The sequence below is a fragment of the Canis lupus genome, chromosome 25 (assembly GCF_048164855.1).
Source record: "Canis lupus baileyi chromosome 25, mCanLup2.hap1, whole genome shotgun sequence".
Taxonomy (NCBI): Eukaryota; Metazoa; Chordata; class Mammalia; order Carnivora; family Canidae; genus Canis; species Canis lupus.
Window position 1 is genome coordinate 38441450 of NC_132862.1, and position 25813 is coordinate 38467262.

The window sequence follows — 25813 nt, forward strand, 5'->3', positions numbered from 1 at the left end:
AGAAAGGGGCGGGAACTCCCGAGTGCGTAATTCCTGTGCGCGAGGTTCGGGCCCGCCGTGGACGCTGGGGAGGGTTTAGAAGGGAGCGCACTTCCGGTGCCCTTTCTCCCGCGAGCTCCGCGGGCCCCGGACCCTCGTGGGAAGGGTGCGATCTCTAAACTGGAGTGGGGTCGGGGTGGGCCGGCGCCCGCTTCTGACGTCTGGTGCCGCCGGCCTCAGGATCCGACATGGCCCAGAACCTGAAGGACTTAGCGGGACGGCTGCCCTCCGGGCCGCGGGGCATGGGCACGGCGCTGAAGCTGCTGCTGGGGGCCGGCGCGGTGGCGTACGGCGTCCGCGAGTCGGTGTTCACCGGTGAGCAACCTCTGCCCGCTCTCCGGACCCTGCGGCTCCCCGCAGACCCCCTGCCCGGTCCCGCCGGGGCCCCGCGCAGACCCAGCCCCTCTCCCTGCGCCACCGGAGGCGAGTACATACTCCGCAAGTTTGGGCCTGACCCCCACCCCTCTCCCCACAGTGGAAGGCGGGCACAGAGCCATTTTCTTTAATCGGATCGGTGGCGTGCAGCAGGACACCATACTGGCCGAGGGCCTTCACTTCAGGTAATGGCGGGCAGAGCGGACTGACCCTGACCCTTCACCCTTGAAAGCCAACCCACCAGTGGCTGCGGGAGGACTTCAAAGGCTTGATTCAGCGCTGCCCTCTTACTTCCCCACCCCGTGTCCTGGACAGTAGGTGCTGCCCAAAACTCCTGCAGCACAAAAAGTGTTCTCCAGAGGGAGAAGAGAATTTCTCCTTGCCCTTGGTCATTGAGAGGTGGAGCAGGCCAGCAAACACGTGGTGAGGAAAAACCGGCAACCTCGTGAGACTGCGGGCTCCTAATACCTGTCCCTGCACCCTCCCCTGCAGGATCCCCTGGTTCCAGTACCCCATCATCTATGACATTCGGGCCAGACCGCGAAAAATTTCCTCCCCCACAGGCTCCAAAGGTAGGTCTGGGCACTTGGAAGTCCCTGGCAGGTGGCCACATGAAGTAAGCAGGGGAGCCTGGCAGGAGATCCTAGGGGAAGAGGAGAGGTCACATCTCTTGGGCCTTGGTTTCTACATTTGCAAAAGAGCTGTGATCAAAAGTACCTGCCTCTGAGGTTAAAGCAGTACATTCTGGACACACTGTGTTCATCCATATCTATCAAGTGAATCTTCCTGCTAATGTAAATTCAGCAAGAGCAGATTGTCCTTTGTCTTATTCACTGCGTAGATCAAGGCCTTATTGTGAAGCCTTGTTTTAACTGCTTGACTGATTCTGTCCACTAGCTTCCCCTGTCTTGGGGAAACTTGGCCCCACTTTTCTCTGGTGCACGTGTTCCCTTCTAGACCATACATAGAAGCTGTGTCTTTGAGATGCTCTGGACTCCTTTCTCTTACACAGTAATTCAAGTAATTCACCTGTAATGTACTGCTTAGTACTGTTTTTAGTGTGATGGCTTAGCATTCCCTGAATCCTAGGCCCTGGGAATAAAAGATTCATAAAACACAATCTTTGTTCTCAAGTCCATACAGTCTGGTAAAAAAGGCAAATGATTATGATGAAGCTTGACAAATCTATGGTAGAAGTTGAACACAGTGCAGAAGCAAAATGAGAGGTCAGCTTTACTGGTGGAGAGCTGGTGGATAGGCAAGACTTTACAGTGGGAGAGGAACATCTGGCCTGTCACCCTTCACAGCACCGCACTGGGTGTAGAGAGAGGCATGTGGAGGAGAAAATGCTTGGGGCAAGGTGCTTGGCTAAAAGGCCAGATGAGGCCCCCAGTGCCCTGACCAGCCCCTGCTGATCTCTCAGACCTGCAGATGGTGAACATCTCCCTGCGAGTGCTATCTCGACCCAATGCTATGGAGCTTCCCAGTATGTATCAGCGCCTAGGGCTGGACTACGAGGAGCGAGTGCTGCCGTCCATTGTCAACGAGGTGCTGAAAAGCGTGGTGGCCAAGTTCAATGCCTCGCAGCTGATCACCCAGAGGGCCCAGGTCTGACCTGTCATCGTCTACATAGCTTCACACCTTCCCGTCTCGGCCTGGAGCAGTGGGTATTAGGAAGGACAGCTTGTTAGGAAAGGCTCATGACTCTGGTTTCCTTTTCACCTTAAAACTGGACTAACAGCCACTGTGGGGAAACAAGGAGAGTCAGGACCAGTATTCAAGGGCGTTCAGCCTTAGGAAGCATGGGAGAAAACACTAGCAAGGTCTAGAGGTACACACATACAGGGGAGAGCAGAAGGTTAGGCGTCACTGTGACATGCTGGAAAGATTGGACCAAGTCCTTTCCAAATCATGTTCTAGTTGAGGAACCAAGAAAGGGTTAGTTGTATCTGCCATTTTCAGGAGATCTGGTATTCAGATGATCACAGCAATACTCCTCCCTTCCAGTTCTCCAGTCCCTTCAGTCCACCCCTCCCTGACCCCCAGGTATCCTTGTTGATCCGACGGGAGCTGACGGAGAGGGCCAAAGACTTCAGCCTCATCCTGGATGACGTGGCCATCACAGAGCTGAGCTTTAGCCGAGAATACACAGCTGCTGTGGAAGCCAAACAAGTGGGTGAGTTCCGAGAGGGATGCGGCCAGGGTTTCTGAGAACATGAGAGGTGGGGTCCCAGACACCTCACATCTGTGACTTTCTGACTCTCCCCACCACAGCCCAGCAGGAGGCCCAGCGAGCCCAGTTTTTGGTAGAAAAAGCAAAGCAGGAGCAACGGCAGAAGATTGTGCAGGCCGAGGGTGAGGCTGAGGCCGCCAGAATGATATCCTTCCGCTGGAGAACTCTCTGCCCAGCCCCTGGAGCACTGGCTTCCCCCTTCTCCCTCCTGGGCCGGCTGATGACACTAAGGCGAATGCGACTCTGTGCTTTCTGGCCCTTGGCTCCCTGGGGTTGGGGGTTTTGAATGGGATCTGAAATCTTAGTGGGGTGCCCGAGGCCTGGCTCCTCACTATAAGGCAGATCCATAGCAATGCCGGCCTTGTCTCCACTTCTGCTGCTGCCTCCAGTTCCTGGCAGCCGCCTGCATGGGGGCCTACAGGTGGGGACCAATATGGGACTGGGCACGAGCTATCTGAGCGCAACCTTAGATCTGACAGCCCAGAGAGGGGCTAGAGTAGTAAGCACAGCCAAGGGTTGCGGCCAGGCCTTGTGTGAACCCTTAACCCAACCTGCTCACCTTGGAGAAGCCCTGAGCAAGAACCCTGGCTATATCAAACTGCGCAAGATCCGGGCAGCCCAGAACATCTCTAAGACGGTGAGCCCAACGTTCCCCGCAAGGCAGCCATGAGTCTGGAATTGTTTTAAGTGAAAGCACGTTGAAATGAGAAGATTAAATTCCTTGTTGGGGTTTCTACTCAAACAGGGCTTTTCCAGCACACTTCCTCCATTAAACATTATTTCTGTGGGCTCCTTGGCCTTTTTATGCTTCTGTTCGGTGCTAATACATCATAGTTGCTCGCTGCTCTGGATCTTTGTCTGAGGGCAGACACCATGCCTTCTTCACTGATTGCCACAGCCCTGTTGCTAACCCACGTGTATTCCATCAGTGGTTATTGAATTGCAAGGTAGGCGTCCAGGTGTGAATACTAGCATCTGTTTTTTATTTCCTGCCTCTAGATCGCTACATCACAGAACCGTATCTATCTCACTGCTGACAACCTCGTCTTGAACCTACAGGATGAAAGTTTTACCCGGTAAGACACATGACCTACACAGTGGAGTGTCAGAGCACGGGACCTGAAAAGGTGCCATTTCTGGTTGCTGAAAGACACCATTTTTCTGAAACAAAGTTAGAAAAGTGGGTGGTTGACCATCTCTAACTTGATTTTTCTCTAAGATTGGTTTTACGAGCTCAAATAGGATTATTCATATAAAAAGCACTGGATTTGTGAGGTTTCATCCTAACCAAAAAGTAGTAAAAGATAATATTGCGTACTGGGAGGCCCTAAAATTGCTGCTCGAGGGCATGGAAGGATGCTAGAAAGGAGATGTGAGAAGTCGCAGTGGCCAAGGGAACCAGCCTCCTCCTCCTTGGAGTGAGACTCCTGGCTTCAACCATTTGTCCAAGGAGGGTTTAGAGTGGGTGGGACCTGAAACTTTCTAATCACTCATGCATTTCTCTTCTCTTCCTGTGTTTCCCATTTGCCTGTTGATCTGGTATCCACAGGGGCAGGTGAGTTGTTGGCGCACCCTTGTTCCTTTGGGGTCTGCAGTCCCTGCCTCTTTCCCCCCCACTCCCTGCATCCCCATTCTGACCTCATCACAGGGGTTGTCCCCTCACTCTGCCTGCGGGGTTCTGCCTCTCAGGTTAGTTCTTTTAATGTGTGTCTTTCCCATTTGCACAGTGACAGCCTCATCAAGAGTAAGAAGTGAGCCTCGTGACCAGGAATCCGACTCCCAGAGAAGTTGATGTTTCTTCCCTGGTGTTTGAGGAGCCAGCTTGAGGTCCAGCATACACCCCTGTCCCACCCCCAGTATCATGTGATGGCCCCTTCCTGCATCTTTCCTCCCAGCCCTTGGATGAACAAAGCCTGACCCGTTTCCCCCCTGGGGAATGATTTTGCTCCTCCCTGTGTTGGCCAGAGGTGTTGGGGACAGTGTGATTTCTGAGTGATTTCCTACAGTGTTGGTTCCTCCCTCCAGGTCGGGAGGCAATAACCACCATCCCAGGAATTCTCAATAAATTTTTATTACTTAAACGGAAGTCTGCGACAAGTGTCTCATCTGGGTGAGGGGAGGCACGCATGCGCAGGTTGCGCAGGTTCACATCACGCCCTGCTGGGTCCGTGTCTGCCAGCAGGGGGCGTAGAGATTCCGACCCGGGCAGTTCAGGAGTTAAGGGCCCGGGCCTGCGGGACTGCGGCTCACCCTCGAGGCCCAGTGGAATAAAATCCAAAACAGGACTTTCGCTGGAAGCAACAGGTCTTCCGTGCGGCCCAGCTGCACTTTTCACTCCACCCTCCACTTGTACATCACCAACATTTATTCACCAACGTTTCCTTTTTAAGGTTGGAGCAGCTGTGGCTTTGCTGAGCTAGACCAAAAAAATCTGATGACCCCAACACGAGCTGCTTCCTTGGTAACAAGGTTCCATGTAGCTGTGGGGGAAACCAGTTGTGCCTGTCGAGGGACTTTGTGTTCAAAAGCCCAGTGGATCATGTTCCTTGCTGTGAGCTACCCACGCTCAATCTCAGTCACCGCGTGTGAGAAGCCGTTTGTGGGACAGGGTTTTACCTACAGAGGTAGCTCTTCACGCCCGCAGCTCTGCACCCCCCACAGCAGGTACCCTTTCAGTCCCTACACAGCTGCCTCATATCCTTCCCAAGGCAGCCCTCAGCATCTCAAGCACCAGAGAAATGAATTGCCACAGCCCCCATGTCCCATCCCTTGTCTTTATGGGGAGACAAGGAACATTTGGAACCATTAGCCCTGGGGGCAAAAGTATGGGAATTACAGAGGTACAGGGTAGGGAGAGGAGATGAGCCCTAGAGGGTCAGGGACTGGATTCATCTTCCATGCCTCAGATCGTCGAAGAAAAGTAGATTAATGTTCCCCTGCTCTGCAGGTAAGTATCATAAAAGAGTCGGAGAGGAAGCAGATCTGGAAGCCCCACTCAGGGGCTGGGAGCCTGAGATGAAGTCAGCAATTAGACAAAAGACGCGTCAAGTGACCTGAATCAATCCACCACCAGTTCCGATCCACACTTTATTTCTTTCACCTTCCCGAGGCGGGAAGAGAATGGAAGTACCTGGCGAACAAGTGTGTTTCCAAATCCTGCTGCGGCTCCGGGGGCAGCCATTTTGTCTCCTCCCCATTGTTCCCCTTTTCTAGTGATTTATACCCCCATCCAGGGGCTAAAGGTCAGAGGTGATTCATCAGGAGGCCTCCATGGTCTTCAGGGCGCCCTGAAGGTCACTGCTGAGGGAACCGGCCCGGGGGCCATCTTTACCAGACAGTGTTAGGAGCTTCGTGACTAGACCATCCAACACTGTACTGGAAGATGGACCCAGAGCCGGCGGACGTGCAGCTCCAGGCCAGAGCTGACCAGTTGCTACAGGGACCCTGGCCGCAGGCCAGGTGAGGCCTCTTGAGAGGATGTAGCCAATCCCAAGCTCAAGGTCGGCTGTGGGTTCTGGATCCACCAGGTGACAAATCACACCGGGTTGGGGGAGGGGCTCGGGGCCATTGTGTCCCTTCAGTGGGCAGCCAGCCAACCGAGAGCCACCTCTTTGGCAGCACCCTTCACTCAAGATGAAGAGGCGTCCACGGTGTGGGGGGAGGTTCGGGAGAGGGGATCACAGCCAGCAGTGGGGCCCGGGGCCCCAAGGCGATAGATGTCGCTGACACAGGGGCAGGGGCCTCCATCATTACCCGGCAGTATTAGAGACTCCCAACCAGCACCCAAACACTGCTGGGTAAGACGGGGGCCCCCACCCAGCCTGCCCACGTCCAGGTCAGGCAGTCCTCCGCCCGGGCTCCTTGTGGAGAGGCTGCGGAACCCTGGTTCCCATCCCCCCACCACCCAGTCCCTGGGGACACTTCCGGGTGAGCCTGGAGCCCGCGCCAGCCCCACCCTGAGCTGAGGATCCACTGCGCCCCGGGCAGGTCTTCCGCAGCCCCCTGCCCACCGCTCTCCGCCTTGGAGCCCCTTCCCCGCCGCCCGCAGGGCCTGCCTGGCCCCCACACATCCATCAGCCCTGAGCCCCACTCCGAGGTCCCCAGCTCAGCCCCAGAAACCAGCTCCCAGAGGCCTTTACCTGTCACTGGGCCGCCTGCCCCCCAAGGAGTGAGTGCCGAGGAGAGGAAGGGGAGTCGAGGCCCAGGATCCAAAGGCCTAGAGCCCGCCTGCCTGGGCCTCCACTCTTCCTCCTTCCTCCTCCGCCTGCCTGGCAGCGCAGGCTCCTCACCTGGGCCCCGCCCGCCGCCCCTGCGCACAGGTGTGTCCTCCTGCCATAGGCTGCCCCCCCACTGCCTTAACCCCTTCCCTCCCGGGCCGCCGTAGGCACCTCCTCTGAGGCCTGGCCGCCTCACTAGGCCTTCCTACCCTTTCCCACAGGTCTCTTCTCTCCGATCAGCCTCCTCTGCCACCTGGGCCTATACTCGGGAGCCTGATCTCCTTTGGGAAAAGAGAGGGACTGGTCTTGGGCTCCTGTGCCTTCCTCCTTGGTCTCTCCCCACAGCTACTCCTGCCCTGCTAGTCCCTTTCTCTGAGGTCTCCTACCCTGCCCATGACCAGAGAGCCCTGAGGTCAGTGAGGGGTCGGCTCGGCACGGGTTGGGGTCCCCCCAAGCTTGTGCTGGGCAGCTCTGCCTGTTGTAGGGCAGGCAGGTCCCAGAGGGGGCTGCCTCCCTGTCCTCAGCCCTCATGTTGGGGAGCCCACCCCTCCGGGAGGCCAGAGCTGGCCAGAAACACCAGCACTGACTCTGACCATTAAAGTACTGAGCAGCTCCCCTGCAGCCTTTGCACTGGCCCCATGGGGAGAAGCGACCCCCACCCCGTCCCGTGGGGGTGGGGGCACCACGCACCCTTTCAGGGCAGAGCCGCTCCTGGACCCACCTCAGTGAGCTGGGTCTAGGTCCCAGCCCACGGGCAGTTAGCCCTAGGGAGGCTAGAGGGGTGGGACCTGCCTTTCTTTTGTGCAGCCCTAGGCATTGCGGGGAGAGGAACCTTGAGGCCCACAGGCGATGCCCCACCCACTCACCCCCGGAGGGCGATGGCCCCAGGAGCTATAGTGTGGCCCAATCCAATCTCTCCTCTCTCGAGCCATCTCTCTCTCTGTCTCCTCTCCCCACCCCGCGCCCCCTGACTCCTTTGTTTGCATCCTTAACACCTATCTGTACGTATTTGCTGTTTGTGGCCTGTTTCTGCCTCCTAGCTCCCCACGACAGGAACTGTCTTGTTCACGCCGTGCCCCAGCACTGCTCCAGGGCCTGTGACACAGTGGACACCCAACCATAAAGCACCTGCTGTACAACAGTCAGGGTCAGTGCCCTCCTTGGCCTGGCCTGCAGCAGGGAGCCAGTCCTTCCCAGGCAGAACTTCACAGGCTTCCGTCGCCAGGACCCGGACCTTTAATCAAGGTAAAGCCCTAACACAAGGAAGGAGTCTCTAGCAGTTCACCCTGGACACAGGGCAAGGAAGAGGGAACAAAAATAAAACTGCCAGGAGCACAGGGGCAGCGGTGGCCCCAGAGAAGGGAGGAGCAAGAGGCACTCATGAGCCCGCAGGGGCCCAGAGAGGGGAGGGGTGGTGGGTGGTGCTAGGCCTGTGCTTCCTGACTTTGGCTCTCAGATCTAGAAGTCAGTCCCAGAGGAGTGTGCTTGTGTCCCCTCAGGGCGACCCTGGCCATGCCTCCAGGAGTATGTGTTCTGGAGCCAGGCGGCCTGAGCTAGAATCCTAGCTTCACTACTCAGTAGTTCTGCACCTGTGAGCAAGTCATGTAGTTGATCTGTGCCTTGGTTTCCCCCACAGTGAAATGAAAGTGACACAGGTACGTAGACTGAATTAATATGTGTAGTCTTTTGGGGACACTTGATTGGCTCAGTTGGTTAAGTGTTGACCTTTGACTGGTGATCAACTCCCACCTGGGGCTCCCTGCTCAGCAGGGAGCCTGTTTCTCCCTCTCCCTCTGCTGCTCCCCATGCTTGTGGCCTCTCTCTCTCTGCGTGTCAAATGGTTAAATAAAATCTTTAAAAAATATATATCTGTAGTGTTTTAAGTGGTGCCTAACGCATGACAAGTGTGTAATGAATTATCATTGCCAGTTGTGGTCTTTCTCCCTTGTCACAATGATCTTCACAATCACTCTGTCAGGATCATCCTCCATTTTATTATATATATATATATATATTTTTTTAAGTGAAGTATAGTTCACACACAATGTTACATTAGTTTCAGGTATACAACATAGTGATTCCACAAGTCTGTATGTTACACTCGCTCACCACAGTAAGTGTAGCCACCATCTGTTATCATACAACTATCACAACACCATTGACTATATTCCCTACGCTATGCCTTTGATCATTCTTCCCTGAAAGGACAGGCTGAGGAACCTGGCCCATGGTCACACTCCTAGTATGTTTAGCAGAATCCAGAACCAGGTCTGTATGGCTGTGAAGGCCTAGCTTTAATTCATGCGACCGGGCGCACACACACACACACACACACACACACCTCCCTCTTCGTCCCCTTCTGAGCCCCCTCCTACCCAAGCGTTCAGAATTAGAGACCCACACACAGTGATTCCCTGGGGCTTTATTTACAAGAGTAAAGGGCCTAGGGCCACCTGGGGCCTTGCTGGGCTATATACAGGGTCAGGAAGAGGGAAGTAGGGATGCAGTCTTTTAAATTACAATAGAATGGGGGCGGGCTCCTAAGTTCCGGCTGTGGTTGGTCCACGGGAGGCCTCTGCAAGGATCAGGCCTGAGGCTGCAGAGAGAAGGGAGTAAGAGAGTAAGAGGGTGCCTGGACCCGAAAAGGGGATCAAAAGGATCCAGAATGGTTGGAAAAAGGGCAGGGTGAGGTTGTAGCCACCCCAACCATCCAGGTGAAAGCATTGGATCCAGGGAACACTTGGGGCAGGGCAAGGCGGAGCCCGGAGCAGAGAGGCCATACCCTGGCTCACTTCCTCTTAAGGGAACCCTTGCTCTTCTCCTTGTCCGCCGACCGCTGCTTCTTCACCTTCTCCTCCTTCTTGTTCTTACTCTGCAAATTCTCATATACGTCCTCCTTGTGTCTGCAGGTGGGGTGGGCAAGTGCGGGCAGTTGCCACAGGTCAGGAGATGGGGCAGGATTACCCAGCACCAGCAGCCGCCTCTGGCCCACCCCTGTTTCACAGGTGAACAAACTTAGGCCAGGAGAAAGGAGACCCGGTCAGCGTCCTTTCCCTAGACTAGAAGCTCCTTGCGGGCAACAGCTCCATCTCACACATTAGTAATACCACCAGGACCTGGCATGGGACCCAGGTAGAGGACACTCAGGGAATATTTGTGAGCAGAGGGAGTAAGAGGCAAGCTTGAACTTGAACCCAGGTCTCCCTGACAGCGGCACTTGTCATCTCTGGAAAGGAAGGATCGGGCCAGGGAGGAGGGTAGGCAGGGGTCACTTACTTGGAAGAGGTGCGGGATGCCTTGGCATGGGCGTTCTTCATGGCTAGGGGGTAGGTGATGTTCCCATACTCTGACTCCCGGCCCTTCTGGGACTGTGGGCAGAAGTGTGGTGGGAGGGCAGTGGTCCCAGCAGGACCAGGAGACACCCACGGCCCCCCACCGCTCTGCTGAGCCCTGCTCTGCACATACCTGCATGACCTCCAGCTTCTTCTTCGTGGTTTCAATGAACTGGGCGATGGCCACATAGATGAACTTGTACTGTGCCTCCGTTTGCACCATGCCCGAGCGCTGCGCCCGCACCATCTGGATCGTCTTCTGGATGTCGATGTCACAGTCCAACCCTGGGCAGGCATGACAGTTGGACCTCAGGCCCAGGCAGAGGAGGACACTGAGGGGCCGCTCACCCAACACCCCCAACACCTGCATCGCCCATGGGTCACCCTCACCTTTGGTGGAGATGCTCTCCATGAGCATGTCGATGACAATGATGGTTCCTGTGCGGCCGATGCCTGCACTGGGGAGGGAAGGGGGCACCATCAGAGGCCCCGGCCATGCCTCACCAGGAAGGGAGAGCCCCAGCGTTCAACTCCAGCACGGTGGCAGGATGAAACTGAGGCTCCGGCGAGATGAGGTAACGTGCCCGGGGTCACTGGGCAGCCTAACCAGAGGCAGAAGCCTGCCGGACCCTGAGTTCCGGGCACTTGCACTCAACACTTCAGCCAAGGGATTTGTGGGTGGGCCCAGTTCTCCCAGGGCCGCCCCGCCTGGCCTTCCTTCTTTCCAGCATCTCACCCTTCCACTTCCTGCTCTGCCTCCTCATTGCTGGCTGGGGGCTGCTCTTCAGCCCACCAGGGTCCCTCCCCCCACCCACTCTGGCACTCTGGGCCTCCCCTGACCCTCTCCCGCACCCTTGGCTTGAATGAGGCTTCCCCGCCACTGCACACCCCAGCCCCACCTCGCACTCTTCAAAAGTTTTATTTAGATCTTCTTTCGAGAGGACTTTGTTTCCCGTTTTTTTCAGACCCTGAAGACCAGGAAAGGGCAGCCCTTGAGGCAGCAGGGCAGAAAGGTCACTGGGGTCAGGAGATGATGCGGAGATGCTGTGTGAAGTGTGAGGTCTCCCTTCTTTCCCCACCCTCCACCAGCATCCTAGAGCAAACAGATCCCAGGAAACTCAGGATCCCTCAGAGACCCCAGTTCTGTCTGCTTCGCGGGGCCGCCAGGCTAGTGGCCTGAGTTGCACTAATTTCAAACCCAGATTGTCAAAAATAACCCCCCCTTACCCACTTCCTTCCTGTAACATCTAAATAAAGGCCATGGGGATTTCAAGAAGTGGAAGGGGAGTAACAGGAGGGTCGTACTTAGCAATGGGCCGGCCCCCAGAGGCAGAGTCCCTGAGATGACATGTGAGGGGCACCCCCAGATTCAGCCCACCCAGCCCTGCCCCAGGGCAAAAGTTGCTGGTGGGAAGAAGGAAGACATGTGAGGCCCCAGCCTGGGGTCACTTGAAGGGAGTAGGAAGGGAAGCAGATGAAGCAGGCTCCCATTTCCCCATTCCCAGCCTAATGGGAGTTATTAAACCAGCAACGGCTCCCATTTCTTGAGGGATTACTACGTTCCAGACACAGGGACGGGGGCTTATTGAATCCTCACATCAACCACAGGAGAGCCTGCAGTGACAAATGAGGAATCTAAGGGTCAGAGAAGTGAAGTAATTTGTCTGAGATCACACACACAGCCAGTGAGTAGAAGAGCCAGAATTTTAATCTACGGTGTCTGTCCAGGAACCTGCACCCACGGCCCCCCACGGACCCAGGCCAGGTCAGTGAGGACTCTGCCCCTCACTCCTCCTTGCTGACCGCACCCCCCTTGCTGCCTAGCAGGAACAGGGTCTCCTGATCATGAACACGAGGTCCTCCAGTGACCTAGAGATACATGTGCCCCTTTGGAAGACATCACCCATCCCCACACAACCTGGAGGCCAAGCTGGGGTCACTAGCTGGGAAGGGGGAGAAAGAGGAAGGCTAAGCATCCCTGGGGCTATGGATAGAAAAAAGAAAAAATGGAGAGCCACACCGACCCCAGATAGAAGGTGGCAGGGCCCAAGAAGAAATACAGGCTGAGGAAGCCCGTGAGAGACAACAGGAGCGACCAGAGCCTAGGTGTGTGGTGAGCGTCAGTGCACTTTCCCGCTGGCCAGCTGGCAAGTCGCTGGGCCTATTTCCTCATGGGTATTTGGCAGGGTTGGGTGAGATGGTACGTACAGGGAAGTCTCTAAAGAAGCCACCCCTCAGGCACAGGATCAATCAGTGGGGTTAGCTCAAGCTACGCTTCCGCCTTGGATCTGGAACCATCAAGGAGCCCGGATGAGGCCATGAGCAGGCGGAGGCATTTAATGAGTTAACATGTAAATTAGTGCTTCCAGGGCACTGAGTTAGCAGTATTTACTAGCCAGCTACTACTTTTATTTTTATTGAAAAAAAATAAAAGTTGTTTTGTTTTGTTTTTTGTTTTTTGTTTTTTATCTTGCCTCGGTGGCAAGAGACACTTTAAGGAAGAAAGCCCATTTAAAACCTGGGTCTGGGGATCCCTGGGTGGCGCAGCGGTTTGGCGCCTGCCTTTGGCCCAGGGCGCGATCCTGGAGACTCGGGATCGAATCCCACGTCGGGCTCCCGGTGCATGGAGCCTGCTTCTCCCTCTGCCTATGTCTCTGCCTCTCTCTCTCTCTCTCTCTCTCTCTCTCTCTGACTATCATAAAATATAAATAAATAATAAATAAATAAAATAAAATCTGGGTCTGGGGGTGCCTGGGTGGCTCAGTCAGTTGAGCATCTGACTTCAGCTCAGGTCCTGATCTCAGGACCTCTCTTTTATTTTTATTACTACTACTCACATCATTATTGTTCTCACCTGCAATGCACAATGATGGGGCCTGCATGAGGCAGACTTTCCTGCCGTTGGTTGATCTGGTCCAGGAAGCTGAGGACACCTCCAGGCTCACTGGGAACCCCATGGTCAGGCCAGCTCAGGTACTGGTAGTGCCAGATCTCCCGAACCAGGTCCTCCTGGGCAGAGCGCATAGGGCCAGTGCCCTCTGTTCCCACACATCTCCCCATCCCACCCAACCAGACAAAACAACAGATCCAAGGAAGGGCCCCAGGAGTGAGGCAGGAGTGGAGAATACTCACATTTTCCAGTGGGGAGACCTGTAAAGTACGGAGTTTGTACTCTGCAGCGTCATGTTCCCTGCAGTTGGTAACTACGTAGGGTCCATACGCACGCTGAGTGCCCACCTCTGGCCAATACGGGACACACTTGTTCTGCAAAGGGAGGGTGGCAGTGAGAAATGAGGCACAGAATGTATGGGGGCATGTTCCAGGCCCCTTTTGAGATCCTGAGTCCCTGGTGCTGGCCCAGTTAACATTTGCTGGATGAATGGAGATGCTGGCCAAGAGTCAGAGGGGGGATCTGGTCCTGCTGGCCACCAGCAGGTGGTGAGGCCTGACTGAGCCACTTGGCCTTACAATTCATTCAGTAAACACCGGCTGGGGCACACAACGTATCTGAAGTTGTACAGACCATGCTGGAGTCCCAAACATAACTACAAAGCAATCTGGGCCTCTATGTCTCTATGTATTCACAGAGAGACAGCAGAGCAGGGAAAACAGAGCCACTCAGGGGCACAGGGTACAGAGGGAGAGGGTAACCCTCCCTCTAGATTATGGAGGAAATCAGAGGTGGCTTCACAGAGGAGGGAGCATTTGAGCAGGGTCTTCAAAAATGAGGAGTCTGTCCAGCAGAGATAGTACAGAGAGAGGAAGTCCTTTCCTAGCAGAAAGCAAGCTTGTGCCAAGGCGTGAGAACCTGAGGCAGGGCGGAACGTTGTAGGGAAGCCACCATGCCTTGAGTGCCAGGTCTTAGAGTGTGACTTTATCCGGAAGACAACTGGGAGCCACCGAAAAATTCCCAGGGAGCCAGGGAGCATCTTGATGCAGTGCATGCTCTAAGAGGGACCCCTCTGACTTCTGTGCAGACATGTGGGAGGAGGGGGCAGCCCACAGGGAGGGAGGCCAGCTGGGCAGTGGGGTGAGGGTGAGGGTGAGGGGCAGACTCCAGAGAGAGTTATGAGGCAGAGAGGACAGGAGGCAGGTTGCTTCTGGCAAGGGACACTTTAAGGAAGAAAGCCCATTTAAAACCTGGGTCTAGGGATCCCTGGGTGGCGCAGCGGTTTGGCGCCTGCCTTTGGCCCAGGGCGCGATCCTGGGGACCCGGGATCGAATCCCACGTCAGGCTCCCGGTGCATGGAGCCTGCTTCTCCCTCTGCCTGTGACTCTGCCTCTCTCTCTCTCTCTCTCTCTCTCTCTCTGTGATTATCATAAATAAATAAAAATTTAAAAAAAAAAAAAAGGGATCCCTGGGTGGCGCAGTGGTTTGGCGCCTGCCTTTGGCCCAGGGCACGATCCTGGAGATCCAGGATCGAATCCCACGTCGGGCTCCCAGTGCATGGAGCCTGCTTCTCCCTCTGCCTGTGTCTCTGCCTCTCTCTCTCTGTGACTATCATAAATAATAAATAAAAAAAATAAAAAAATAAAAAAAAATAAAAAAAATAAAACCTGGGTCTGGGGGTGCCTGTGTGGCTCAGTCAGTTGAGCGTCTGACTTCAGCTCAGGTCCTGATCTCAGGATCCTGGGATGGAGCCCCATATCACATGGGGTTCCCTGCTCAGTGGGGTATCTGTTTCTCCCTCTCCTTCTGCACTCCCCCCCCTACACACACACACACACACACACTCATGTGCTTTTTCTCTCTCTAATGAATAAATGAAATCTTAAAAAAATAAAAATAGGGATGCCTGGGTGACTCAGCGGTTAAGCGTCTGCCTTCCACTCAGGGCCTGATCCCAGGGTCCTGGGATCGAGTCCCACATCTGGCTCCCCACAGAGAGCCTGCTGCTCCCTCTGCCTGTGTCTCTGCCTCTCTCTGTGTATCTCTAATGAATAAATAAATAAAATATTTTTTAAAATAAAAATAAACAAATAAAACCTGAGTCTGGTGGTCAGGAGAGCCCCAGGTTGGAAGAAGGGATCTGGGAGATAGTATATCCCCAAGAGTGTCTCTGTGCCTCAGTTTCCCAACAAGGGTTGGACCTTGCCCTCTGAGGTTCCTTCCTGCCCTGGTATCTGGAGTTTCTCTGGTTTAATGGTGGTGGAGAGCAAGCACTGGGGAGGGGTTGGAGGTGGGGACCAGGGGACAGTATAGGACTCGGCCTTACCCGGCCTTTCTCCACCTCCCGGGTGGTCATGACGATGACGCGGGTGTTCTCCTGCCATGCCATTTGCCAGAAGTCATTGACTGTGGCCTCCAGGCAGCCCTGGCTGGCGATGTAGGTCTTAGTGTTCTCATCGGGGCCTAACAGCTCGTTCTGGAAGCAAGTGTAGAGAGCTGCACCCCAGGACTGTGAGTCCCTGCACCCTCCCCCCACTCACCTGCTAACTGGCCGGCTTCAGCCTTGCCTACATGTCTCTGGATCTAGCACCCGCCCAGAGACGGGGAATCCCCAGGGCCCGGCTTCTCCTCCCTTGACAAGTGGGTGCCACCAACCTTGACGTAGTTGGCGTTGATGTAGTCGGACCCAGGGATGTTACTGTCACGTCCCTGCAGGATCACTCGGGTGTGGTCAACTGGGAGGAAACAAGACAGGCCTGGGTCAGCCAAGAGCTCACCAGCCCCTGGATTAGACCCTTCCTATGCTCACAGGCCATTCTTGTCTCAGAAGCCAGGAGGCTCTTAGAGCACTGTGGGAAGGCAGGGGTGGAGGATCTGCAGGGGAAGGGGGGTGAAGGTTTCCAAGGAGGGAGGATGGTGGATGGTGGGGAGGAGGGTGGATGGCGGGATGTGAGGAGGCTCCCCTGACAGGAGCAGAGGCTTCCTGGATGCAGGGAGGCTCTGTTGTGTGGGTGTGGAGGTAGACCCTCCTGGAGCGGGGGGCAGAGACCCGTGAGATGGGGTGGAGGTTGGCTCGGGGAAGGGGAGTCTCCTGGGTGAAGAGCCGCTGCCTGGGAAGGGGGAAGGATGGAGGCTGCCTGCAGGTATGGTGCTCACACGGGAGAATGTTCTTATAACGGTTCTTGCTCTTATTCTCTGGCCGCTGCCCTTCCAGCCGCTGGTGCAAATTCTTCACCTCCTGCTTCTGCAGACTCTGAGGGGAGAGAGAGGGAAATAAAGCTCCAGCCCCTGGAGGGGCATCGTGCCCGGAGATACAATGGAGCAGACCAGTGTGAGAGGTGGGGAGACAGGGAGCGGGGTCGCCACGCCAGTCACCCTGACGGTGCCCACCACACACCTCAAACTCCTCCCAGAAGCCGGCTTTGGCTGTGTCCTCAGACTCCTGCTTCTTGTTGAGTTCCAAGACCCGATTCTCAATGTCAGCTGCATTCACCCGAGTGGCATAGTATGGCTGGGCGAGGACAGGGGGAGGTCAGCAACTTGCTATCTCAGAAGCCCCGGTGTCTGAGGGATTGCTCAGGAAAACGGAAGGAGGCAGCCAGGCCCACCCCTCTCACCTGCCGCAGGTAGACGAAGGCACCCGAGGCCTCCTCAATCCCTGTCTTCTTGAAATGCTCCACCAGGTCTGTGAGGCTGTCAAAGGTCTCTGCACCACCCACCGTGTAGCGTCCACCCTGAGGGATGCCAAGTCAGGCCACTCACATGACCTGAGTCTCCCTCCCTCGACCCCCAGCCTTGGACCAAAGCCCAGGCTCATCCTCCCCACCTGGCGCCTGGCAGGATGCCCTCCCACCACTCAGTGGCCTTACCTCACACATGACCTTGATATGAGTAACTCTGAGCGGGGAGCCCAGGCCAGCCTTGGGTTGGTCACTGAGCACGGACAGCACAAAATCTCCAGGCTGGCTGAGACTCTCACGCACGAGAAATGTCCAGGGTTCACCCTTGGCCTGCAACAGTGTCTCTGCCTGCCCCCCAGACATGTGGCCATGGTACCACCTAGAGAAGGCGACATTGGGGAAGGTGATACTTGAGCCAAGGGGCCAGCACCAAGCAGAGACATTCATAGAGGGGGACAGGGAAATCGAGTGACTGTGACGTGCCACGCACCATGTTAGATGCTTTCAAATCCACCATATATTTTTAAGACTTTTTTTAAAAAATCTTAAAGATTTTTTTTTTTTTAATTTCAGAGAGAGGGCAGCCTGGGTGGCTCAGCGGTTTAACGCCGCCTTCAGCCCAGGGTGTGACCCCAGGGTCCTGGGATCGAGTCCCACGTCGGGCTCCCTGCATGGAGCCTGCTTCTCCCTCTGCCTGTGTCTCTGCAGCTCTCTCTCTCTCTCTGTGTCTCTCATAAAATAAAATAAAATAAAATAAAATAAAACAAAATAAAATAAAAAATTTCAGAGAAAGAGTGAGCAACAGTGAGTGAGAGAGCATGAGAGGTGGGTGGGGAGAGGCAGAAGGAGAGGGAGAGGCAGAGTCTTCTCGGAGCAAGGAGCCCGACGTGGGGCTCCATCCCAGGACCCTGGGATCACGACCGAAGCCAAAGGCAAATACTTAACCGACTAAGCCATCCAGGCACCCCAAGACTTTTTTTTAAAGATTTTATTTATTTGAGAGAGAGAGAGAGAGAATGTGTGAGAGCACGAGTCAGGGGGACAGAGGGAGAGGAAGAGGAAGAAGCAGATTCCCAGCTGAGCAGGGAGCCCAATGCAGAACTCGATCCCAGGACCCTGAGATCATGACCTGAGCCAAAGGCAGACACTTAACCAACTGAGCCACGCAAGTGGCTTAACGATTTTTTTAAAGTCATCTCTACACCCATCGTGGGGTTCAAACTTAAAGTCCGAAATCAAGAGTTGCACGCGCCTCCAACTGAGCCAGCCAGGCACCCCTCAAAGCCACCACCATATTTAGGTCCATTGCTCTCACAAAAATGCTGAGAGGTAGGGACCATTTCATTTTACAGACGAGGAACCTGAAGCTGAGCGATCGTACACTGGCCCAAGGCCCTGGCCTGCTAAGGAAGCTTCGGGAGTTCTAACCAGACCTGCCTCTGAGAGTGTTAAGCCAGAGACAGAAAGGCAGGCCATATGCAGAACAACTGGAGGGGAAAAACTGAGGAAGGGTCCCAGGAAAGCCAGGACTGATTAGGGAAAGAAGAGGGAGACCAAGAGAAACAAAGAGGCCAAACAGCAAGGGCAGTGGAGATGGGGGTCACAAGGGATTCATGGGGCCACCAACCCCTCAATAACAGGGAAGACAGACAACCCTGCGGGGGAAGCGGTGGTTTGGGGGGCTCTGGGGGGCTCAGGATAACATCACTGGAGGGGAGACTGGGGCTCAGAGGGGCTCAGAAAGGGCAGAAAGCAGAACTAGGACCTTTCCCCGAAGCACACCCCCTTCCCAGGAGGAAACCGTAGCCCCACAATGCCCAGCCCCACAGGAAACCACGTGATGGAAAAAACACAAAACTCCTTCTGGGGAGAGAGTGAGAAGTGAGGGTGTGAGGTTTCCTCAGCCCAGGGACCAGGGGAGGGGGCATTTTCCAACCGCAGGGATGGGGGGGAGGATGGAGGAGCACATGGGTCCTGCCCAGACACACTCCTGCCCTGTCCAGGAGCAGTACCTGGGAGGCCACCCCACCCCACCATTCAGGGATAGACCAGGGCACACCCCACACACACACGCCCACTCTGGCAATGGGGTGGGGGCTGACCCTCGTCCCCCTGGCCCAGGATGAGGAAGTTTCCATGCAAATATCAGGCTGACCACAGGCAGAGTGCTAGCCATTGGCGGGACAAATGCAAATTCCCTCAGAGGAGGAGGGGCAGCCTCCAGAGCCAGGAACACAAGAGAGGGATGGAGAAAGAGCCTCCCATACACAATCCCAAGGTCAGGGGTTAGCCAGGTGTCCTGATGTGAGGGACCAAAAAGGCTTCTGAGAGTCAGCTTCCCTGGCCTCAATACCCTCTATTCTTCCCTCCCTGCCAGCCCCCAGCTCTGTCCTCCTCCTGCTACTCCAGGCCTCAGGCTCTCCCAAGGAGAGCTTCTCCTTCCTTCTTCTGGCTCCATCCACAACCTCCTGCTCCTCTAGGGGCTCCACCAGCCCACCATCTAGCAGGGCAGAGGCTGGTTTAGGCCAAAGAGGAAGAGAGGACCCCAAGAGTTCAAGAGGGTCTGAGTGGCAAACCCCCATGAATGCTGTCAGCAGGATGGAGGAAGAGGGCAAAAGGGTGTGGATACCAAGAAAGGACCAAGGAGGGCCACCATGAGCAGTCATCCAAGCTTGGGCTTTACTCCTCCAAGAGGTGGCTTCAAAGGAAACGGATTGATGGCTTCATGTTGGCTGGAGAATGGTGTCCAGCAGTGGGCCACGAGGCCCTCACCTAGGCCTCATCCTCACGCATCTCAAACTTGCCATCAGTGACTTGAACAAAAATACTGGGCAAGTTAAGAGGCATGCATCTTAGAAAGAGTGAAAACTGATGGAATCAAGGTCCATCATTAGGTCAACAGTCAATGCACAAATACAGGACAAGAGCAAGCTGCCTTGGCCCCAGAACGTAAAAAAAAAAAAAAAAAAAAAGCTACTAGAATTATTCGTCTGCCATTCACCTTAATGGAGCTGTCACTGGGATACAGCTGCTGAAATAAGCCCCCAGTGTAACGCTGAGTGTTCAGGCTCCCAACCCCCACCCATGCTTTAGGGAGACCATGTGAGGGGCAGCCTGCCCGGTCCTGGAGACCACATCTTTGGAGCCAAAGGGGACAGGAGGGCAATGCCTTGAGTACTACCCTGTGCCCAGATACTAGGCCCCTTGCACACACGACCATATCATAGTTATCCACCGATCTGTGTTCCAGGCAAGGGACTGGTCAAGCTCTCCCAAGTCCCCAAAAGGAGACCCGTCATCACTGTGTTACTGAGATAAAGCATTAAATGTCCTCATAAATATAAGTCCCTATGTTCCTCCTCAACATCAATCTCTCCATGTATTAACCTGTCCTGGAGGAAAGAATAGTATGGCAAGGCAGATTTGTTTCCACAGAAGGAAGGAGAGCTTTCTAACAACAGAGCTGGCCTACTACCAAATGTAGCCACTAGGCCTCTCCATCACTAGGAGGGCCTGGGTTGCCAGCTGGTGGAGACCCTGGAAAAGGGGAAGGTGATGTCCCCTGAGGCATGAGCCTGGGATCACACAGAAGAAAGAGGCCCACAGAGCCCTGGGCAGGACAGGGTGGAAGTCAGCCCGCCTCCACGTGGGAGTGGGCCAGGAAGCCCCTCACCTCTCACTGGTGGGGTCGGAGCAGTTCAGCGGGTACTTGAGGTGGATGATGGTGCCATCTCGATCCTGCAGGACGCCTTGCTGCTGCGTGTAGTACTCCACTAGCTCTGTCAGCGTCGCAAACTTTTCCCCTCCATACAGGTCATAGAAATCTCCTGAGTTCTGGATCCGAATGTGGGTCACCTGATCCCCCACCCTGCAGGGCACCGGGTGGTGAGACCAGTGGGTGCAAGAGGAGAGATGGGGACAGAGGGGGGATGGGCTGAGGTCCAGAGTCCCAGGCACACACAGGGGGCGGGGGGGACACATTGGGTGCCGGGGCCTGGGGAGTCGGCACTGCCACAAGGGAACCAGAAGGGAGCCACTTGCCCTGGCCGGAGTTGGGGGCCACCTACCTGACGGAGAGGGAGAAGTCACCCTGGTTCTTGCGACTGGGCCGGGCCAAGAAGCTTCCATGGACACCGCGGCCCTTGAGCAGGGTCTCTGCATCCAACCCGCTGAGGTCTCGGTGAAACCACCTGGAGGCCCGCAGAGCAATGAGGAGAGGTCCTTCCTTCCATCCGCAGGGCCCCCTTGCCTCCTGCATCCCGCAGGCCCCAGGACCTTACCTCACCATCCTGGGGGCTCCCTGAGAGGAAAGGGGTGCAGGGAACGAGGTGCACTGGCGAGTCCGGGCGGGCAGAGAGCTCTGGGCCTAAGGCCTCCACACGGCTCTGCTCGAGCGCCCAGGCTGCCTGTCAGCCCTGGCCGTGGGTTCTGGGGCTGCCACTCCACTGGCCCCAGGGCCAGCCGGCAGCAGGGCGGGGACAGGAAGGGGCGCGGCCGACCCCTTGGGGGAACTCACTGTACTTCTCGTTTTAGGGCAGAGCGAAGAGAAGCCAAGCGGGGTGGCAGTGGGGGTGGGGATGGGGCCCACTTCCCACACGGCTGCCATCAAAGGCTCCAGGAGCATGGCACTCTGCAAACGTGACGACACACAACATAGGGACACAGCTATGCCTGGCACCTGATGTGTGGAGGCCACGCTTCATAAGCATGAACCCCTGCAGTCACAGGCCATCTCATCTTCCTCCACAGGCTGCTTCCACACACCCTTCCCCTCCCCTGTCCAAGCTCGTGATAATGGTGACGGTGACAACTCTCGTTCCACAGAGTCTCACTGTAGGCCAGGCACCATGCTAGCATGTCATTTATGTACCTCATCTGGTTTATTCTTCCTAATAGCCCCACAAAGCACATGCTGTTTTTTCCCCCATTTTACAGAGGAGGAATCTGAGGCTCACAGAATGTAGGGAACTTGCCTGAGGTCAGCCAGTCGGTAAGGGGTGGTGCTGGGATGTGACCTCACACTGTGGTTCCCAAGCCAGGGATTTTAGCAGCTGTATGCCAGCCCTTGGGGACTCAAAGGACAGAGGTGGGGACCTCTTGTCCACTGGGGGCTGCAGGGAAGGGGATACTTTATTAGAAATAATAGCCAAGGCCAAGCAGATGCTTGCAAAGGGAAAGGCACCCTCACCTCCTCTGGCACACACATCTGAAGAGGCACCACCGGGACAGAGGGATGGACAGAATGACTCCTGCACAGCTGTCAGACTTACACCTTTTCTACTTCTTATCCCAAGTCTTTGCCCCACTGTGCCCTAACCAGGTAGTGGAGCCAAGGAACAGAATGCAAGGGGCAGCAGATCTAGGAATGCAGGTGGGGGTAGCCCCCTTGGGTATGTCCACCCTATGCCTGAGCCATAGATTCTTGTCAAGGGGTCTGGTCTGAATCGGCTCAGAGCTCAGGACTGTGACTAGGGGCCTGTCTCCTGTGGGCTGGGGACCGAGGTCCCTGCCATGATTGATATTCTCAGGGCTGGTTGACATTGAGAGGCCCTACACCCCAGGAGCTCATGATGATCCCCATGTGTAATTCCACATACAAACACTGGGATCCCTGGGTGGCGCAGCGGTTTGGCCCCTGCCTTTGGCCCAGGGCGCAATCCTGGAGACCCGGGATCAAGTCCCACATCGGGCTCCCGGTGCATGGAGCCTGCTTCTCCCTCTGCCTGTGTCTCTGCCTCTCTCTCTCTCTGTGACTATCATAAATAAATAAAAATTAAAAAAAAAAAAACACACAAATGCTACCAAACCAAAACAAGAGGAAAGCAATCCAACAAAGGAAACACAGAAAACTCAGATTGGTGGCTTCCCCCAGGGAGGGAGCCTGGGGGAGAGGGCTGAGAGGGATATTTACATCTCCCTTATGCCGGTTTTATTTTTTTAATTGACGTGTAGTTGACACACAATGTTGTTAGTTTCAGGTGTACGACATAGTGATTCAACAAGACTATGTAGTACGCTCCGCTCACCACAGGCAGAGCAACCACCTGTCACCATCCAACATTATTACAATACCACTGACTATATTCCCTATGCTGTGCCTTTCATCCCCATGGTTTTTCACTCTGTAACTGGAAGCCTGGACCTCCCACTCCCCTTTCACCCATTTTGTCCCTCTCCCCTCCCCCTTCCCTCTGGCAACCATCAGTTTATTATCTGTGTTTATGGATGTTTCTGCTTTTGGTTTGTTCATTTGTTTTGTGTTTTAGATTCTACGTATAAGTGAAATCATATGTTCTTGTCTTTCCCTGACTTATTTCACTAGTACCCTCTAGATCCATCCATGTTGTCACAAATGTCAAGATCTTATTCATTCTATGGCCAAGTAATATTCCATCGTATGTATGTATTATATCTTCTTTATCCATTCATCTGTCGCTAGACACTTGGATTGTTTCCTTACCTTGGCTACTGTAAATAATGCCACAGTGAACGTAGTGGCAAATTTTCACTAATTTTCAAATTAGTGTTTTTGTTTTATGTGGGTAATTACCCAGTAGTGGAATTACTGGATCAAATGGTTTTTCTATTTTTAATTATCTGAGGAACCTCCATACTGTTTTCCACAGTGGCTGGGCCAATTGACCTCCCCCCCGCCCAGCAGTGCACAAGGGTCCCTTTTTTCACATCCTCACCAACATTTGTTATTTCTTGTCTTTCTGACTCTAGCCATTCTGACGAATATAAGATGGTATCTCATTGTGGGTTTGACTTGCATTCCCTGATGATGAGCGATGTTGAGCATGTGTCTGTTGGTGATCTGGATGTTTTCTTCGCCTACATTTTTTTTTTTTGAATGTTATAGCATGGATATGTATTACCTTTATAAAAATAAATAAGTTGACTGGGAGATGGCAATTTCTAGGAAACCACTGGGGTGCTGGGAACACTCTGCATCTTAATCTGGCTGGTGTATTTAACATGATGTTCATCAGGCCGTTTGCTTAACATTCATGAAAACTATGCTATACCTCAATAAAAAGTAAGAAAAATAAACAAAGTGCCAAAGCTCAGTTAAAGTCTTGGTTTCCTACAATGACTACTTTATCACTTTTTCAAACATCAATTTCTCCCCCAAAAAATGGGCTTTCCCCCTTTCCCCCCTCCTTTCTGATACCTGGGAAATTTGTTCTGTTTATTTTATGACCTAATACTGACTACCCTTTCAGTCTTGGACTTTGAGCCCCACCGAAAGCCCACATATCCCTTCCCTGAGCTAGAGGCATAAAGAGGATCTGCAGAGTGGGCTCCACTGCAGGGGGTGCGGGGGTCCACAGTCAGTCATGCTCACCTTCGGAAGTTCAAAGGCTAGCATAGTGCCTCATGCAGAGTACGTGTCCAATAAACAAGCTCACCAATAGCCATGCACAGGCATGTTCAGCTCTCAGTCCTACACGTACACACCCTGCTTGTCATACACAGATGACATACAAACATACACATGCACACACAGTCCCACTCTGTGCATGCACCTCACCATCTGTGTCCATCTACACACGTACCTGGCCCAGTGCAAATACCCACACATGGACACACCATCCTGGCCACACATGACACTGCGGGTCCATGTCTCCCTCTCCACTGCTTTGCTCTGTGCACCCCTTCCTTTGTTCCCACAGCAGGGCCTGTGCCTCCCAGGCGTTTGACTCTTGGTCACCACCTGGCTGGCTCTTAATCATCATCCAGCTCTCGGTGTACCTGCCATCTCCACAGGAAAGCCCTCCTGGATCCCTCCAGTTAATGATGCCATTGGCGCTCCCAATCATTTGCAAGCACACAAAGAAGCCACCTTCGTTTTCCACATAACACTTCTGAAAATCTAAAATTAGTCCTATTTATTGGATTCTTTGTGGTGTCTATTGCCTCCCACTTGAATGAAGAGTGAGAGCAAGGACTGTGTCTGTCTTCTTCACTACATGGCTGCCAGCATCTCAAAAAGTACCTGGCCCCTAACATGCTCAACATGCATCTATAGAAGAAATGATACGTGGGAGGGGGAAATGAAGGGACACGGAAAGAAGGTGGCATGAACACCAGATGTTGGGAAGTTACGTGGAAAGGGGGAGCTCTGTCAGATTTGCCTTTCAGACGTGTTCCATTTCTGATGATGTGGGCTACCCCAGGTTTTGGGTAAGCAGACAGCAGAGGCAGGGGACCAGAGAGTGAAGGGAGACAACCAACCCAAGGAGAGAAGAAATACACATCTGTCAGGGGGAAAGTGCTACAGAAAAGGAGGAGGGGGCTGAGGAGCCTAAATGAGACTGGAGTTCCTCACATCTCAAGGGAGGGCCAGGAAGCAAACCCAGGCCAGGGGGCAGCGATAGATCTCACACACTCATGGTCTGCACACCTGCCAGCAGCGAGTATAAACCCTGCCCCTCTCTCCCAACCTAACAGGAGACTGTGGCATCCAGGTGGAGCCGGGGACTTACCCACGGGACAGCATCTCCCCAGAGGGACAGGAGAGTCACAGGCTGAGGGCCACAAGGGGTGGGGCTGAGCCTGGGCGCAGCTGTGCACAGCAGCCCAAACAGGTGAGGAAGAACACTGGGAGCTCGGCTACTTCCTCCTTGATGCAGCCCGCCAGGCCAATGACACCACAGCAATGAGCCACTGGTCTAATAATCCCAGGAAAAGGGACCGGTGGGAGGGCCTCACCTCAGACTACCCACAGCCACCTGCCTTTCCCTCAGGCCCCACTGAGTAGTCCAGGGCCTGCCTGTCCTCACCTCCCTCCCTTGGGAGGGGAGGAGCCACCTGGAGCTCCACCTGGAGCTTAGGCTGACAGAGCTGCTGGAGGGAAGATGGGTGGGAGCAAAGACCAGGAAGTAACCCTGGCCAAGGGAACACCAACCAATGGGGGAGCCTCCCCGCACACAGAAGCTAAGGGGACTCTGAAAAAGCTCAGGAAGCTGCACTCTTCAGAGGAGGTGCCACCTGGGCAGGCCCACCCCCATCCCCACCACCAGGGTGTTAAGGGGTAAGTCCGT

The 25813-nt window shown here is 54.6% G+C and overlaps 2 protein-coding genes, 1 long non-coding RNA gene and 1 other non-coding gene across 6 annotated transcripts; 2 read left to right on the top strand and 2 right to left on the bottom strand.

Moving 5' to 3' along the window:
* Positions 1–25: 25 nt before the first annotated feature.
* Positions 26–4728, top strand: PHB2 (prohibitin 2). Of its 2 annotated transcripts, none has more exons than XM_072799232.1 (9): positions 26–354; positions 515–599; positions 907–986; positions 1838–2022; positions 2461–2590; positions 2689–2792; positions 3207–3284; positions 3647–3723; positions 4375–4728. In XM_072799232.1, the coding sequence occupies exons 1-9, from the start codon at positions 228–230 to the stop codon at positions 4400–4402; spliced, it is 894 nt and encodes a 297-aa protein (XP_072655333.1). In that variant the 5' UTR covers positions 26–227; the 3' UTR covers positions 4403–4728. The 2 variants fall into 2 exon arrangements, with proteins under 2 accessions (XP_072655333.1, XP_072655334.1); XM_072799233.1 differs by having other exon boundaries at positions 43–354; positions 4197–4728.
* Positions 2861–3125, top strand: LOC140617743 (small nucleolar RNA U89). The gene has a single exon (XR_012017922.1). It is a non-coding gene; the product is annotated as a small nucleolar RNA U89 (small nucleolar RNA).
* Positions 4729–5720: 992 nt separating the features above from the next.
* On the bottom strand, positions 5721–6965 carry LOC140617581 (uncharacterized). The gene is made up of 2 exons (XR_012017775.1): positions 6787–6965; positions 5721–5947 (listed from the first exon to the last, which is right to left on the bottom strand). It is a non-coding gene; the product is annotated as an uncharacterized lncRNA (long non-coding RNA).
* A 2305-nt stretch (positions 6966–9270) lies between these two features.
* PTPN6 (protein tyrosine phosphatase non-receptor type 6) lies at positions 9271–25284 on the bottom strand. Of its 2 annotated transcripts, none has more exons than XM_072799215.1 (16): positions 25256–25284; positions 20834–20956; positions 20440–20634; positions 16956–17145; positions 16704–16820; positions 16484–16597; positions 16243–16339; positions 15742–15821; positions 15413–15562; positions 13329–13460; positions 13051–13205; positions 10587–10654; positions 10330–10481; positions 10141–10232; positions 9647–9767; positions 9271–9460 (listed from the first exon to the last, which is right to left on the bottom strand). In XM_072799215.1, exons 1-15 carry the CDS (start codon positions 25267–25269, stop codon positions 9653–9655), a joined length of 1794 nt encoding a protein of 597 aa, XP_072655316.1. In that variant the 5' UTR covers positions 25270–25284; the 3' UTR covers positions 9271–9460; positions 9647–9652. The 2 variants fall into 2 exon arrangements, with proteins under 2 accessions (XP_072655316.1, XP_072655317.1); XM_072799216.1 differs by lacking the exon at positions 25256–25284 and adding an exon at positions 21047–21474.
* Between the last annotated feature and the right edge of the window lie 529 nt (positions 25285–25813).

Bases quoted from the DNA above. Each gene is read 5' to 3' on its own strand.
- PHB2 (XM_072799232.1), top strand. From the start codon at position 228: ATGGCCCAGAACCTGAAGGACTTAGCGGGACGGCTGCCCTCCGGGCCG. The intron at 2,591-2,688 runs GTGAGTTCCGAG...TCCCCACCACAG, and splicing joins TGTGGAAGCCAAACAAGTGG to CCCAGCAGGAGGCCCAGCGA. The intron at 3,285-3,646 runs GTGAGCCCAACG...TCCTGCCTCTAG, and splicing joins CCCAGAACATCTCTAAGACG to ATCGCTACATCACAGAACCG.
- PTPN6 (XM_072799215.1), bottom strand. The intron at 20,635-20,833 runs GTAGGTGGCCCC...GGTGCCCTGCAG, and splicing joins GACTTCTCCCTCTCCGTCAG to GGTGGGGGATCAGGTGACCC. The intron at 9,768-10,140 runs GTAAGTGACCCC...CCCCACCTGCAG, and splicing joins GCATCCCGCACCTCTTCCAA to ACACAAGGAGGACGTATATG.